General features: G+C 38.5%; 1 protein-coding gene and 1 pseudogene across 3 annotated transcripts in view; both read right to left on the reverse strand.

Moving 5' to 3' along the window:
- The window catches only part of SLC35D2 (solute carrier family 35 member D2), a 63047-nt gene that overhangs the window by 1883 nt on the left and 47624 nt on the right, over nucleotides 1–13540 (reverse strand). For all 3 annotated transcript variants that reach the window (XM_030293582.1, XM_030293586.1, XM_030293588.1), the window contains one exon: nucleotides 1015–1093. In XM_030293582.1, the coding sequence (XP_030149442.1) occupies nucleotides 1015–1093 (79 nt within the window). The remainder of the gene's footprint in view (nucleotides 1–1014; nucleotides 1094–13540) is intronic.
- LOC115499534 lies at nucleotides 4182–5170 on the reverse strand (annotated as a pseudogene).

Genomic DNA, 13540 nt, shown 5'->3' on the forward strand with positions numbered 1-13540 from the left:
CACTGCATCACATACAAAAAAAGATGTGTAAGAGTTGAGTTGTCATCAGCTTTTCAGATCCCATCTCTTTACCATCATTGGGTAGTGAATTTTAATCATACTGACCCTAAACTCACACAGATCAGACATCCAGCAAATTCCAAGTAGTGCCCTGCCCTGGGTATTCTAGGAGGGTCTGGGCAGCCAACAGACAAGTCAACTGTTAAAGCAGGCAGTCTTTCTCACTCACTTTATTCATGTGAACAGAGAAACAAAGCAACTGTATGAGAGAACACAGAAAACCCATCCTCTTCTTCAGGACTGTGTGGATTCAAACGCACACACATAAAACACACCTACGCACAATCCATGAGTTTAGAACCTTGTAAGTGAGCATATACCTAGATTGAAAAACAGTTCTTCAGGGGGCTTCCCTTTCTTACACATTTTTTAATGCTTATTTATTTGCTTAATTTTTGTTTGAGAGACAGAGCATGAGAAGAGGAAGGACAGAGAGAAAGGGAGACACAGAATCTGAAGCAGGCTCCAAGCTGTCAGCACAGAGCCCAAAGTGGGACTCGAACTCACAAACCACAAGATCATGACCTGAGCCAAAGTCAGTCGCTTAACTGACTGAGCCACCCAGGCGCCTCACCTGGGCTTCTCTTTCCTAGTCAGCAGGCTCTCCCAGAAAACCAAACCGTACTAACAAGGTACCAAACAAGGTATCTTGCTGAGCGCAGAAATTTGGAATTTTTCTCAGTTTTACATCATTTTCCCAGACCATCCCCTTTCACCACCCCTAACCTTAAAGTGGTAATTTGTCTCTCCTTTTTAAATTAACAAGCCCTCCCTCTGTTTTACAGATTGGGGGATGAGAAGACCTAAGAAAGGATCACCCAGGTGCAGCTGAAAATGCCACAAGCCTCCATGCTCACTATCCCACCTGTAACAACAATAAAATCAAACTCTGCTTCTATCATGAAGACTGGATTCATGGCTGATTTCCCAATTCCCAAGGCGTCACCCCCTTACCTTGATGGCTCCAACCACTGCCGTCGTGAGGGCTGAATTGTAATAGCTGCACAAAACTGTGGAGTACATCAACAGAAACCTGGGGCAAGGAAGGAAACGCTTGGATGTGTGCCTTACTGTGCTGCGTATAATAACAGATTAAGAAGAGTCCCCATGTGACCCACCCACAAATGCTTTAAACAAATAAAAAAGAAAAACGTACGATAAAGATTTTATAACCTACATCTAAAAACATCCCCTTTGTAACTCCAAATTGTTACAGGAAAATCGTCCAGTGGTGAATCAGCCAAACTTTCACCCTTAGGTATGCTTTTCATTCTATCTGTGCACTTCCCATTATATTTCCACGTAAAGGGGGGTAAGGACTGGGAAAGTTTTTGTAATGGTCTGAAATCTTTTGTTTAACAACTATGTCACAACAGTGCTCTCTAACCTTCTGTGCATCGGAATCAGCTGGCACACTTTTAACACACAATGATGCCTGACAGAAGTTCTCCTTCCATTGATTTGAGGTGGGGCCCTTGGCTGCATGCAATATCAAAGTTCCATAGATAATTCTAATGTGCAGCAGCTGAGAACCACTGGTGTTAGAAGGGAAAATCAGGGAAGGGTCACCGGCTTTGGATGAAAAAGAATGAAATGAATGGATCCCACAGCAATGAGACAACAAAAAGAAACAAAAGACATCCAGATTGGTAAGGAAGAAGTAAAATTTTCACTATTTGCACAGATGACATGATAATCTATAAATTAAACCCAAAGACTCCACCAAAAAACTGCTAGGAATGATCAACAAATTTAGTAGTATACAGGATACAAAATCAATGTATAGAAATCTGTTGCTATTCTATACACTAATGAAGCAGCAGAAAGAGAAATTACAACAACAATCCCATTTACAATCGCACCAAAAATAATAACATACCTAGGAATAAACTTAACCGAAGAGTGAAAGACCTGTCCTCTGAAAACTATAGAACACTGATGAAAGAAACTGAAGATGACACAAAGAAATGGAAAGATATTCCATGCTCCTGGATTGGAAGAACAAATATTGTTAAAATGTCTATACTACCCAAAGCAATCTACAGATTTAATGCAATCCCTATAAAAACACCAACAGCATTTTTCACAGAATTAGAACAAACAATCCTAAGATTTGTATGGAACCAGAAGAGACCCTGACTAGCCAAAGTAATCCTGAAAAAGAAAACCAAAGCTGGAGGTATCATAATTCCAGATTTTAAGTTATATTACAAAGATGTAGTCATCAAAACAGTATGGTACTGGCACAAAAATAGACACATAGATTAACAGTACAGAACAGAAAACCCAGAAATAAACCCACAATTACATGGTCAAGTAATATTCCACAAAGGAGGCAAGAATATACAATGGGAAAGACAGTCTCTTCAACTAATGAAAACTGGACGACAATGTACAAAAGAATGAAACTGAACCACTTTCTTTCACTGTACACAAAAGTAAACTCAAGATGGATTAAGGACCTAAATGTGAGACCTCAAACCATAAAAATCCTAGGAGAGAGCACAGGCAGTAATTTCCTTGACACTGGTCATAGCAACATCTTTCTAATTAGGTCTCCTGAGACAAAGGAAATAAAAGCAAAAGTAAACTACTGGGATTACATCAAAATCAAAAGCTGCATGGCAAAAGATACAATCAATAAAACTAAAAGGCAATGTACTGAATGGGAGAAGATATTTTCAAATGATAGATCTGATAAAGAGTTGGTATCCAAAATCTATAAAGAATTTATTAAACTCAACACCCCCAAAATAAGTAATCCAGTAACAAATGGGCAGAACACATAAACAAATATTTCTCCAAAGAAGACATCGAGATGGGCAACAGACAAATTAAAAGATGCTCAACATCATTGATCATCAGGGAAATGCAAATCAAAACCACAATGAGGTATCATCTCACACCTGTCAGAATGCCTAAAATCCAAAACACAGGAAACAACAAGTGTTGGTAAGGATGTGGAGAAAAGGGAATACTTGTGCACTGTTGGTGGGAATGTAGGCTGGTGTGGCCACTGTGGAAAATGTGGAGGTTCTTCATAAAGTAAAAACAGAACCACCCTATGATCTAGTAATCACACTACTATGTATTTACCCCCAAAATACAAAAGCACTAATTCAAAGGGATACATGCACCCTTATGTTTATTGCAGCATTATTTACAATAGCCGAATTATGGAAGCAGACCAAGTGTCCATCAAGAGATGAATGGATAATGGCAGTTGTAGAACAGGAGGGATGTCTAGCATATCAGGTATGATTGGTGAAAGGGAAATAGCATTGATTCTGATCATTCTTGGTCAGCTTCTTTCTTTTCTTTCTCTTTCCTTCCTTCCTTTCCTCCCTTTGTTTTTTTCCTTCTTTTCCTCCCTCCCTTCCTTCCTTCTTCCTCCCTCCCTTCCTTCCTTCTTCCTCCCTCCCTCCCTCCCTTCCTTCTTCCTCCCTCCCTCTCTTTCTTTCTTTCTTTCTTTCTTTCTTTCTTTCTTTCTTTCTTTCTTTCTTTCTACAAAAATTAGGGGCGCCTATGTGGCTCAGTCAATTAAGCTTCCGACTCTTGATCTCAGTGTTGCAAATTCAAACCCTGCACTGGGCTCCACACTGGGTGTGAAGCCTACTTTAAAAAAATTAAATTTAGGGGCATCTGGGTGGCTCAGTCGGTTAAGTGTCTAACTTTGGCTCACAGTTCGTGGGTTTGAGCCCATGCTGGTGTCTGTGCTGACAGCTCAGAGCCTGAAGCCTGCTTCAGATTCTCTGTCTCCCTCTCTCTCTGCCCCTCCCCTGCTTGCTCTCTGTGTGTCTCTCCCTCAAAAATAAAAAACATTTTAAAAAATTTTTTTAATTAAAAATAAAAAAAATTACATTTAACAGTTTTGCATTACAGGCTCATGATTCATGCTTGCTCTAACATGAAGGTTAAGGTTGTTGTAGAACTTCAAGCTCAGGGGTGCCTGAGTGGCCCAGTTGGTTAGGCGTCCGACTTTGGTTCAGGTCATGATCTCACAGTTCATGAGTTCGAGCCCCACGTTGGGCTCTGTGCTGACAGCTCAGAGTCTGGAGCCTGCTTTGGATTCTGTGTCTCCCTCTCTATCTGCCCCTTCCCTGCTCACACTCTGTCTCTGTCTCTCAAAAATGAATAAACATTAAAAAAAAAGAACTTCAAGCTCAGTAATTTTGAACACTGAAATGTTCATCTGGGATGTAATAGCAATATTCAGTACTGACCATCACTGTTAAAACAATTTTTAGTTTTCCTCAAGTTAGTTATATTGTAGGAGTGTGCCTAAGCAGCAAGCGTGTGTAGGTTAAAACAGTTACACTTATGTTAAATGATGTTTTTTTTTTCTTTCTACACCTTTATTTACTTTTCAGTTAGCTTAAATCCTTGAGGGATACAGCATTACATGGATTCTGTGGCCAATGGCTTTAGCAGAAAGGTTGCTTTGGAATTTGGCACGAACCATGCCACTGTTTCCATGAGCACAAGTTACCTTTCCCCAGATTACTCTGGTTTTATTTGGTTTGCCTTCAGGAGTCACTGTGTTGTTCTTTGCTTTGTACACATAAGCATATCTTTTGCCTAAAGAGAATTCAGTTTCATCTCAAGCATAAAGACCCTCAATTTGAAGAAGAGCTGTGTGCTCCCTTTGGTTCCGGAGACCCTGCTTACAGTCAGCAAAAATGGCTTTGGACCACAGCCTTCCAGATATATTTGTCATTTCAGGAGTCCTGTTCCCAGCAGGCCTCCACAGGTTCCAAGATGGCAGAAAGAGCTAAATGTTGCTCTTATAGCACAATACTCTGAAAACTTTGGATACATGTTGAGAAATACACTTTTCTGCCAAACTGAAATGTAGGAGCTATGTCTATGATTCAGAGTGAAAACACCTGGCATGTTTGTTAATTCTAACTGTTTGGTTTAATATCCTATAAGGCATGTAAGTGTACACTTGTATTTTTTTTAAGATCTGGTACAATTTTGAAATTTAATACCAATACTTTAGGAGTTTGGTCATGTTATTTGTATGAGATGCTGAGGCTTTGATTTAAAACTTTCCTTGTATTGTGATTTCCATTAGATGTACTGTGCTAAGTGAAATTTATTAAATAAATCTTTCTTTTAAAAACTGGGAAAAAAGAGATGGATGGATAAAGAAGATGTGCTATATACACACATAAATGGAATATTATTCCCCCATAAAAAAGAAAAATAATGAAATCTTACCATTTGCAATGACATAGATGGAGCTAGAGAGTATTATGCTAACAGAAATAAGTCAGTCACAGAAAAATAAATACCATATGATTTCACTCGTATGTGGAATTTAAAGAACAAAACAAGTGAGCACAGGAAAAAGAGAGAGAGACCAAGAAACAGACACTTAACTACAGAGACCAAACTGATGGTTGCCACAGGGAAGGTGGGTGGGGGGATGTGTGAAATAGGTGATGAGGACTAAAGAGTGCATGAGAAAAAGAGAGAGAGAGAAATTAGTGAATTCCATATGTCAGTGATAATCCTGTACCCTATGACCAAAGTTAATTCACCAGACATTCAACGTTGAGTACTATATTGAAGAGAAAATGACTACAGAACTGTAATCAAGAACCACACAAAAAGCATATATGTACAGGAAAGAATCCAATCAGAAGAAATACGTTCATTTCACTCAAGAAGTGAAGACAATTAGCTGAGGCGTAAGTGGGGTGCAAATTCCATCCACCCAAAAAGAGGGATCATAAGATGTGTTTGATTTTAAAGCTAAATCCCAGTTAGGAGGCATAAGCCTGGACTCCCAGTGACAGAGCAGAGGGAATCAGACTCCAGAAAGGGCTCAGCCTGTGTCCCTGTGTCTTAGGGAGTATCTTCCTACCAGAATTTAGTGCCCAGCCCAGGGTCCAGGTGAGAATCTCCAAACTGTTAATAACAGAATCCGGATCACAAATCTTCAACACAGTAACTGCTTTTGGCCTGAGTATGGTTTCTTAATAGGGATAGTAGAGAAAAATATTAGAGATAAAGTACACAGGCTTTCATGTTAAGGAATAAACTCAATTACAAACTTAAATTCTGTACTCTTCAGAATATCATGTCTCTGTTATTAAGCTAATTACCACAATTTGACAAGTTAGAGGACCCAACATCTTGGCCTCTGTCGTTTGAAACTGAAATTTGCAATTGGGATTACACTTGCAATTTTCATTTGAAAGAAGAAAATCTGAGTCCATCTGAACACAGTATCTGATGTTTAAAAGAAGCTGATTTACCACATTTCTAAGTTTGGTTTATTAGATTTCAAAGAGTTGCTTAGGTGTGTTAAGCAACCTGGCTCATAAGCTTTGCTAGAGCTTTATTAGGGCTTAGAATAGATGGAGAAAAATCAGGTGAATTGTATTTGTAAATGCAGTTTAAAATGCTTAATTTTTTTTTGGTAAATGAGACCAGTGTACACTAAATTGTTTAGGAGGTTTTAATCAGCTAAACTTGAGTTAATAAACCATTAATAAATAATGAAAGTAAATGCTATGTCAGTACAAAAATTAGTAACTTTATAAAGAGAGAGCAACAGTATTCATAAACTGAATTTAAAGGCTTAAAAAAATCTAAGTTTTTTATGTTTATAATTTTCATAAATTCAACATTAATTCATAGCCCAGGAACTATAAATAATCCTATTCATGCATAAAATAAAAAGATTAAAAAACTCAATATGATGTTACTGAGTGCCTACTCTGCTAGGTCCAGATAGTAAGAGTACATAACCCACAGCATCTGCCCTGGAGGAGGTGAGTGTAATAAAATACCAGAGATTATAGCACAGAGAAGGGGTCTCACCCAACTTACCGAATACAGAAAAGTTTCCTGCAGGCTTCCTAAATTAGTACAGACTTAAACCCAAAGCAGTCATAGTTTTTACTTTTATTTTTATTTAAAAATTCCTACCCCAGGGTTCTAATCATGCAACGTTTTCTCCATCCTAATTTTAGTGAAAACACCTCCACTTACATTCAGAATTGGAGAATATCTTGGATATAAGATCTCAGTATCCATGAGTGTGGACAACTAGAGCACAAACTCATCAGCTGGGCAGAGCACAGAAGGAGCTCCCCTCTCCAAGGTCTGGAGGAGTCTGAATTAGCCAATGTCCTAAGTAAAAGATGGCCTCTAGACCAAAAGGCTGCACTTCTCAGTATCACCACCAGGTGTCCCCAGAGGGAAGATAAATAGATACACATAGATAGATACATAGACATGGATGTATAGATATATACAGATATATCCACAAGGATCAAAGTAGTGTATTACAATTTTCTTTCTAAGAAACAACCTTTCTATATGCAAATGTGCACCCTATATAGTCCTTTGGCTAAGAACAAGGTTCTAAACTAAAAGAACTTCTATTAACTCAGTACAAAGGAAACCATACCACTTTTAACCCTAAAAATGTCAACCTCCACTTGACAGTAGTTTTGCTTTTAGCATCCGTGGATTAACAAAATGCAGATATTTAAAGGCATTGCTGAATTAGCAGCTTCTTGCCATTCTGTATTTTTTAGATCAGATATCATCTATGTACATTTGAAAAATAATAGCACATATATATGATACACATTCAGACAACAGATGCCAACAGTATATTTGAGCTTATAGGTCTCCAAGAGATGGAGGTGCTCACATGGAAACCCTGAAGCAGAACTCCTGCTCCAAGGTTCTTACCATTTCTGAAAATGACACAAAAAAATAACTGATTTACCCAAAATTGTATGGCAAACCGGTGGCAGTCATAAATAGAACACAAATGACCTCGTTTACAACTTGTGCTGGTTATCATTCCATGAATGAGCATATACATAAATTCAACACAAATGTTCAAATAATAATGGGCCACTTTTACAGTCCTTTCACAAACCACAGTGGTACCCTAGCACATTACTCTAATTCCAGATTTCAAAGAATTTCAAGTAATATCATCTCACCCATCTCTAGTAAGAACACACTCCTACCCAAGCTCTCAGTGGTGTGCCAGGGATGCCAAAATCGTGGGATAACTATGGTCCATCCTCCCAAAGCACCAATCTTACACTAAGATTTGATTTGTTGACAATGTGGGAATATCTGCAGTCTTTAAAGTGCCGTTGCTCCTATGCCCCAGCTATCTGCAGGGTCCTGTTTTCTCTTATCTGTTACATCTTGGTGGGAGAAGTGAAGGTACAAAGAATAAAACATTTTTTTATCCTGTGATTAGAAAATATTTGACACTTCTGTGTTTTCATTAAGGAATATATTACTGCTTCAGTGGGATCAAAAGATCTGCTACTGGGGCAGAAAGAGACTAGAATAATCACCTCCAAGGCCCAAGGGCTGGGCCAGCCACTGGTATGAATGAACTGGAGCCTGTAATTTTTCAGCAATATTAAAAAGACTTGCAGAGCGAGCTTTTTAAAATCTAGTTTGTCAACTTAAATTTCAGCCTATATTTTACTTTTGCCTGCATTAAATTATCTTAGGTCCCACAATCCAGTTTACCTTCCTGACATAATTAAACTCAATCATATGTTTTATTTACAAACTCCTTATTACAAACAGCATTTTCAAGAGCTGAATCTTTCTACCATAATTCGAAAAAAATTAAAATCCTACCCTTTTCACCATTCCATTCATTTAACATATATTTTTTAAGTGTTATAATTCTGTAATTATATTTCAACAGGGGACAGACGTTTGGTGGTTAGAAAAAGCAAGTTTGAAATGCAAACTTGAAAGAGTGAAAATAAGTAAGAAGCTGAGCATCAGAATCCTCTGGAATCAAGGGTTGGGATGCATATGTATGAGCCCTAAGTCATTCCTTGAGCAGAGGCTAAAGAAAAGGGACAGATGAGCCCAGTACCAATTGTTCTGAAAACCAAGAATGTGCTCAGAAGCTTATAATGGCTTCTCTTACTGTGAAAAAATAAGTGATCCAATGCTTTGAGTGAGAAACTTCGAGAAAGGATTTTGAAAAATACACTATGCCAAAATTGGAGTTTCCTTCAAGAGCAGTTTCAGAATTAAAATTTGACCCCTGAAGGTAAAGTAGAGCTGATCCCTGAACAACACAGAAGCTAGGGGTGCCAACCCCCCCCCCCCCAGTCAAAAATCTAGGTATAACTTTTGACTTCCCAAAAACTTAACTGCTAATAGCCTACTGTAGACCAGAAACCTTACTGACAACATAGTCAATTAACACATATTTTGTATATTATATGCATTGAATACTGTATTCTTACAATAAAGTAAGCTAGAGAAAAGGAAATATTATTAAGAAAATCATGAGTTATTGGGACCTCATCAAGATAAAAAAACTTATGCACGAAGGAAACAATCAACAAAACTAGAAGGCAACCAATGGAATGGGAAAAAATATTTACAAATGACATATCAGATAAAGGGTTAGTATCCAAAATCTATAAAGAACTGATCAAACTCAGGGAGAGGCCAAGATGGTAGAACAGCATGAAAGTTTTTTGTGTGTCTCGCGTCCATGAAATGCGGCCAGATCAACACTAAACCATCCTGCACACCTAGAAAATGGATTTGAGGATTAACACAATAATCTGCACAACCTGAACCACAGAACTCAGCAGGTACACGGCACGGAGAAGTGAACTGGGGGAGAGAGAAGCCATGGAGGGAAGGGAGCTATTTTGCTTGTGGAGAGAGGACACAGATAGGGAGAGAGTTCGGGAAAAGTACCTCCCCTCCAAAAGCAGCTGGAAAGTGGAAAACTGGAAACAGCCACAGGGACTGAACTAAAAAGGGAGAAAGGAGAAAGGAGAGGGTTTAAATTCCATTAAGACTCTATAAACAGGGGGAGCACAGAGTCTGAAACTCCACAGCTCAATACTTGGCGGTGCTCTGGTGGGAAGGGCAAATCCCCAGGAGCAGAGTGGAGTCCGGGAGGTTCTCAGGCCACACAGGGAGAAACGGTTCCACTGCTGGAAGGGCATTTGGTAGAGGCTATGCAGCCACCCAGTCCCAGCAGACCCCAGAGAACAATCACATTCACTGGTACTGGAGCAAGGTCATTAAGGGTGAAGCCTGGTGCCAGATGCGTGTTGTGATTTTCCGTAATCCCTGAAACACTGCTGCTACACGATCACGTGAACTTTTTCTGGGGCAGGCTGCCACCCAGCCACAGTCTCTGGGAATCAGCAGCAGCACGGTCCCGCGAACATTCCTGGGTGCAGCCGACACTCAGCCATTGCTTGGTGAGACTCTCCCCCAGAGGATCTGAGTGGGTGAAAGCCACAGCCCCTCAGAAGTGAGGGGTTGGGAAACACAGCCACATGTGAGATAAAACTCAGGAAGGAGGTGCAGCCTGACAACCCGATGGCTTGGTCACAGACAGTGTAAAAGCGGGGAGTAGACAGAAGCCGGAGAAAAAGTACAGGTGTGCAGTTGCTCATTGGGGAGAGCACAGAGTTCCAATACTAGAGACTGGGTAGCTGGATGATGCCATTTTCACCCCTCCTGCACATGCTCATACATACCTACAAGCACCACAACAATCACCCCAGTAATCTAAGCAGCGCCATTTAGTGGAGAATGGAGTTGTTGCACTAAGCCCCACCCAACTGGGCCAACCTCGCTCTTCAGGAACATCACAAATCTCTCCGCCTGCCTAGTTTGTGGACTATAAAGTGCTTCATAGTTTGACTTCTAGGGGAAACCAATGTAATTTCAATCATATTTCAGTCTGTTCACGGGTCCATCTATTCAATTTTCTTTTTTTTTCTTTTTCATTTCTTTTCTTGAATACAGAGAGAAAAAAGTTATTTTTATTTTCAATTTTTATTAAAAATATTTTTATTTTTTTAACTATATTTTTTACTTCTTTTGTAAATTTTTCAAATTCTATTTTACTTCCATTTCATTTTATTCTATTTCACTGTATTCATTTTCTCAAATTTTTAAACTTTTTTTTCTTTTTTTTCCCTTTTTTTTCTATCAAGCTCTTTTCAATAACCAGACCAAAACACACCTAGAATCTAGCATCATGCATTTGATTTGCGTGTGTTGTTTTTAATTTTTTAATTTTAATTTTTTTTTTTACCTTATCAATTCCTTTTCTTCCTTCAAAATGATGAAATGAAGGAATTCACCACAAAGAAAGAGCTGGAAGAAATGACAGCCAGGGGCTTAAGCAACACAGATACAAGCAAGATGTCTGAACCAGAATTTAGAATCACAATAACCAGAATACTAGCTAAGGTCGAAAACAGATTAGAATCCCTCTCTGTGGAGATAAGAAGTAAAAGCTAGTCAGGATGAAATAAAACATGCTATAACTGAGCTGTTATCATGAATAGATGCCACGGCAGCAAGGATGGATGAGGCAGAATAGCGAACCAGCGATATAGAAGACAAACTTATGAAGAATAATGAAGCAGAAAAAAAAGAGGGAGACTAAGGCAAAAGAGTACAAGAATTAGAGAAATTGGTGACTCATCAATAAGGAACAACATTAGAATCATAGGGGTCCCAGAAGATGAAGAAAGAGAAAAAGGGGTAGAAGGGTTATGTGAGCAAATCATAGCAGAAAACTTCCCTAACCCGGGGAAAGACACAGACATCAAAATCCAGGAAACACAAAGGACTCCCATTAGATTCAACAAAAACCGACCATCAATAAGGCATATCACAGTCAAATTCACAAAACACTCAGGCAAGGAGAGAATCGTGAGAGCAGCAAGGGGAAAAAGGTCCTTAAACTACAAGGGAAGATAGGTCAGGTTTGCAGCAGACCTATCCACAGAAACTTGGCAGGCCAGAAAGGAGTGGCAGGACATATTCAATGTGCTGAATCAGAAAAATATGCAGCCAAGAATTCTTTATCCAGCAAGACTGTCATTCAAAATAGAAGGAGAGATTAAAAGTTTCCCAGACAAACAAAAATTAAAGGATTTCATGACCACTAAACCACCCCTGCAAGAAATTTTAATGGGGGCTCTCTGAAGGGGAAAAGACGGAAAAAAAAAGAAAAAAAAAAAAGACCAAAAGCAACAAAGACTAGAAAGGACCAGAGAATACCACCAGAAACTCCAATTCTACAAGAAACATAATGACAATAAATTCATATCTTTCAGTACTCACTCTAAACGTCAATGGACTAAATGCTCCAATCAAAAGACATAGGGTAACAGAATGGATAAGAAAACAAGATCCATCTAAATGCTGTTTACAAGAGACCCACTTTAGACCTAAAGACACCTTCAGATTGAAAGCAAGGGGATGGAGAACCATCTTTCATGGTAACAGTCGACAAAACAAAGCTGGACTAGCCATATTTATATCAGATTATATCTAGATTAAAATCTAGATGTTAAAATAAAGACTGTAACAAGAGATGAAGAAAAGCATTATATCATAATTAAGAGGTCTATCCACCGAGAAGATCTAACAATTATAAACATTTATGCTCCAAATTTGAGAGTACCCAAATATATACATCAATTAATCATAAACATAAACTCACTGATTATAAATACCATAATAGTAGGGGACTTCAACATCCCACTTACAACAATGGACAGATCATCTAAGAAGAAAATCAAGAAGGAAACAATGGCTTTGAATGACACACTGGACCAGATGGACTTAACAGGTTGTTTCAGAACACTTCATCCTAAAGCATCAGAATATACATTCTTCTCCAGTGCACATGGAACATTCTCCAGAATAGATTACATACTGGGACACAAATCAGCCCTCAACAAGCACAAAAAGATTGAGATTATACTGTGCATAGTTTCAGACCACAATGCTATGAAACTCGAAATCAACCACAAGAAAAAATTTGGAAAGATAACAAATACTTGGAGCCTAAAGAACATCCTACTAAAGAATGAATGGTTTAACCAAGAAGTTAAAGAGGCAATTAAAAAGTACATGGAAGCCAATGAAAATGATAACACCACCACCCAAAACCTCTGGGATGCAAAGGCAGTCATAAGAGGGAAGTATATAGCAATCCAGGTCTTCCTAAAGAAGGAAGAAAGGTCTCAGATACACAATCTAACCTTACATCTTAACGAGCTGGAAAAAGAACAGCAAATAAAACCCAAAGCCAGCAGAAGACAAGAAATAATAATGATTAGAGCAGGAATCAATGCTATTGAAAACAAAAACAAACAAACAAACAAAGAAAAAACAGTAGAACAGATCAATAAAACCAGAAGCTGGTTCTTTGAAAGAATTAACAAAATTGATAAACCACTATCCAATTTGGTCAAAAAGAAAAAGGAAAGGACCGAAATAAATAAAATCAAGAATGAAAGAGGAGAGATCACAACCAACACAGCAGAAATAAAAATACTAAGAGAATATTATGAGCAATTATATGCCAATAAAATGGGCAATCTGGAAGAAATGGACAAATTCCTAGAAACATATAAACTACCAAAACTGAAACAGGAAGAAATAGAAAATTTGAACAGACCCA

The sequence above is a fragment of the Lynx canadensis genome, chromosome D4, assembly GCF_007474595.2.
Source record: "Lynx canadensis isolate LIC74 chromosome D4, mLynCan4.pri.v2, whole genome shotgun sequence".
In the NCBI taxonomy this organism is placed as follows: Eukaryota; Metazoa; Chordata; class Mammalia; order Carnivora; family Felidae; genus Lynx; species Lynx canadensis.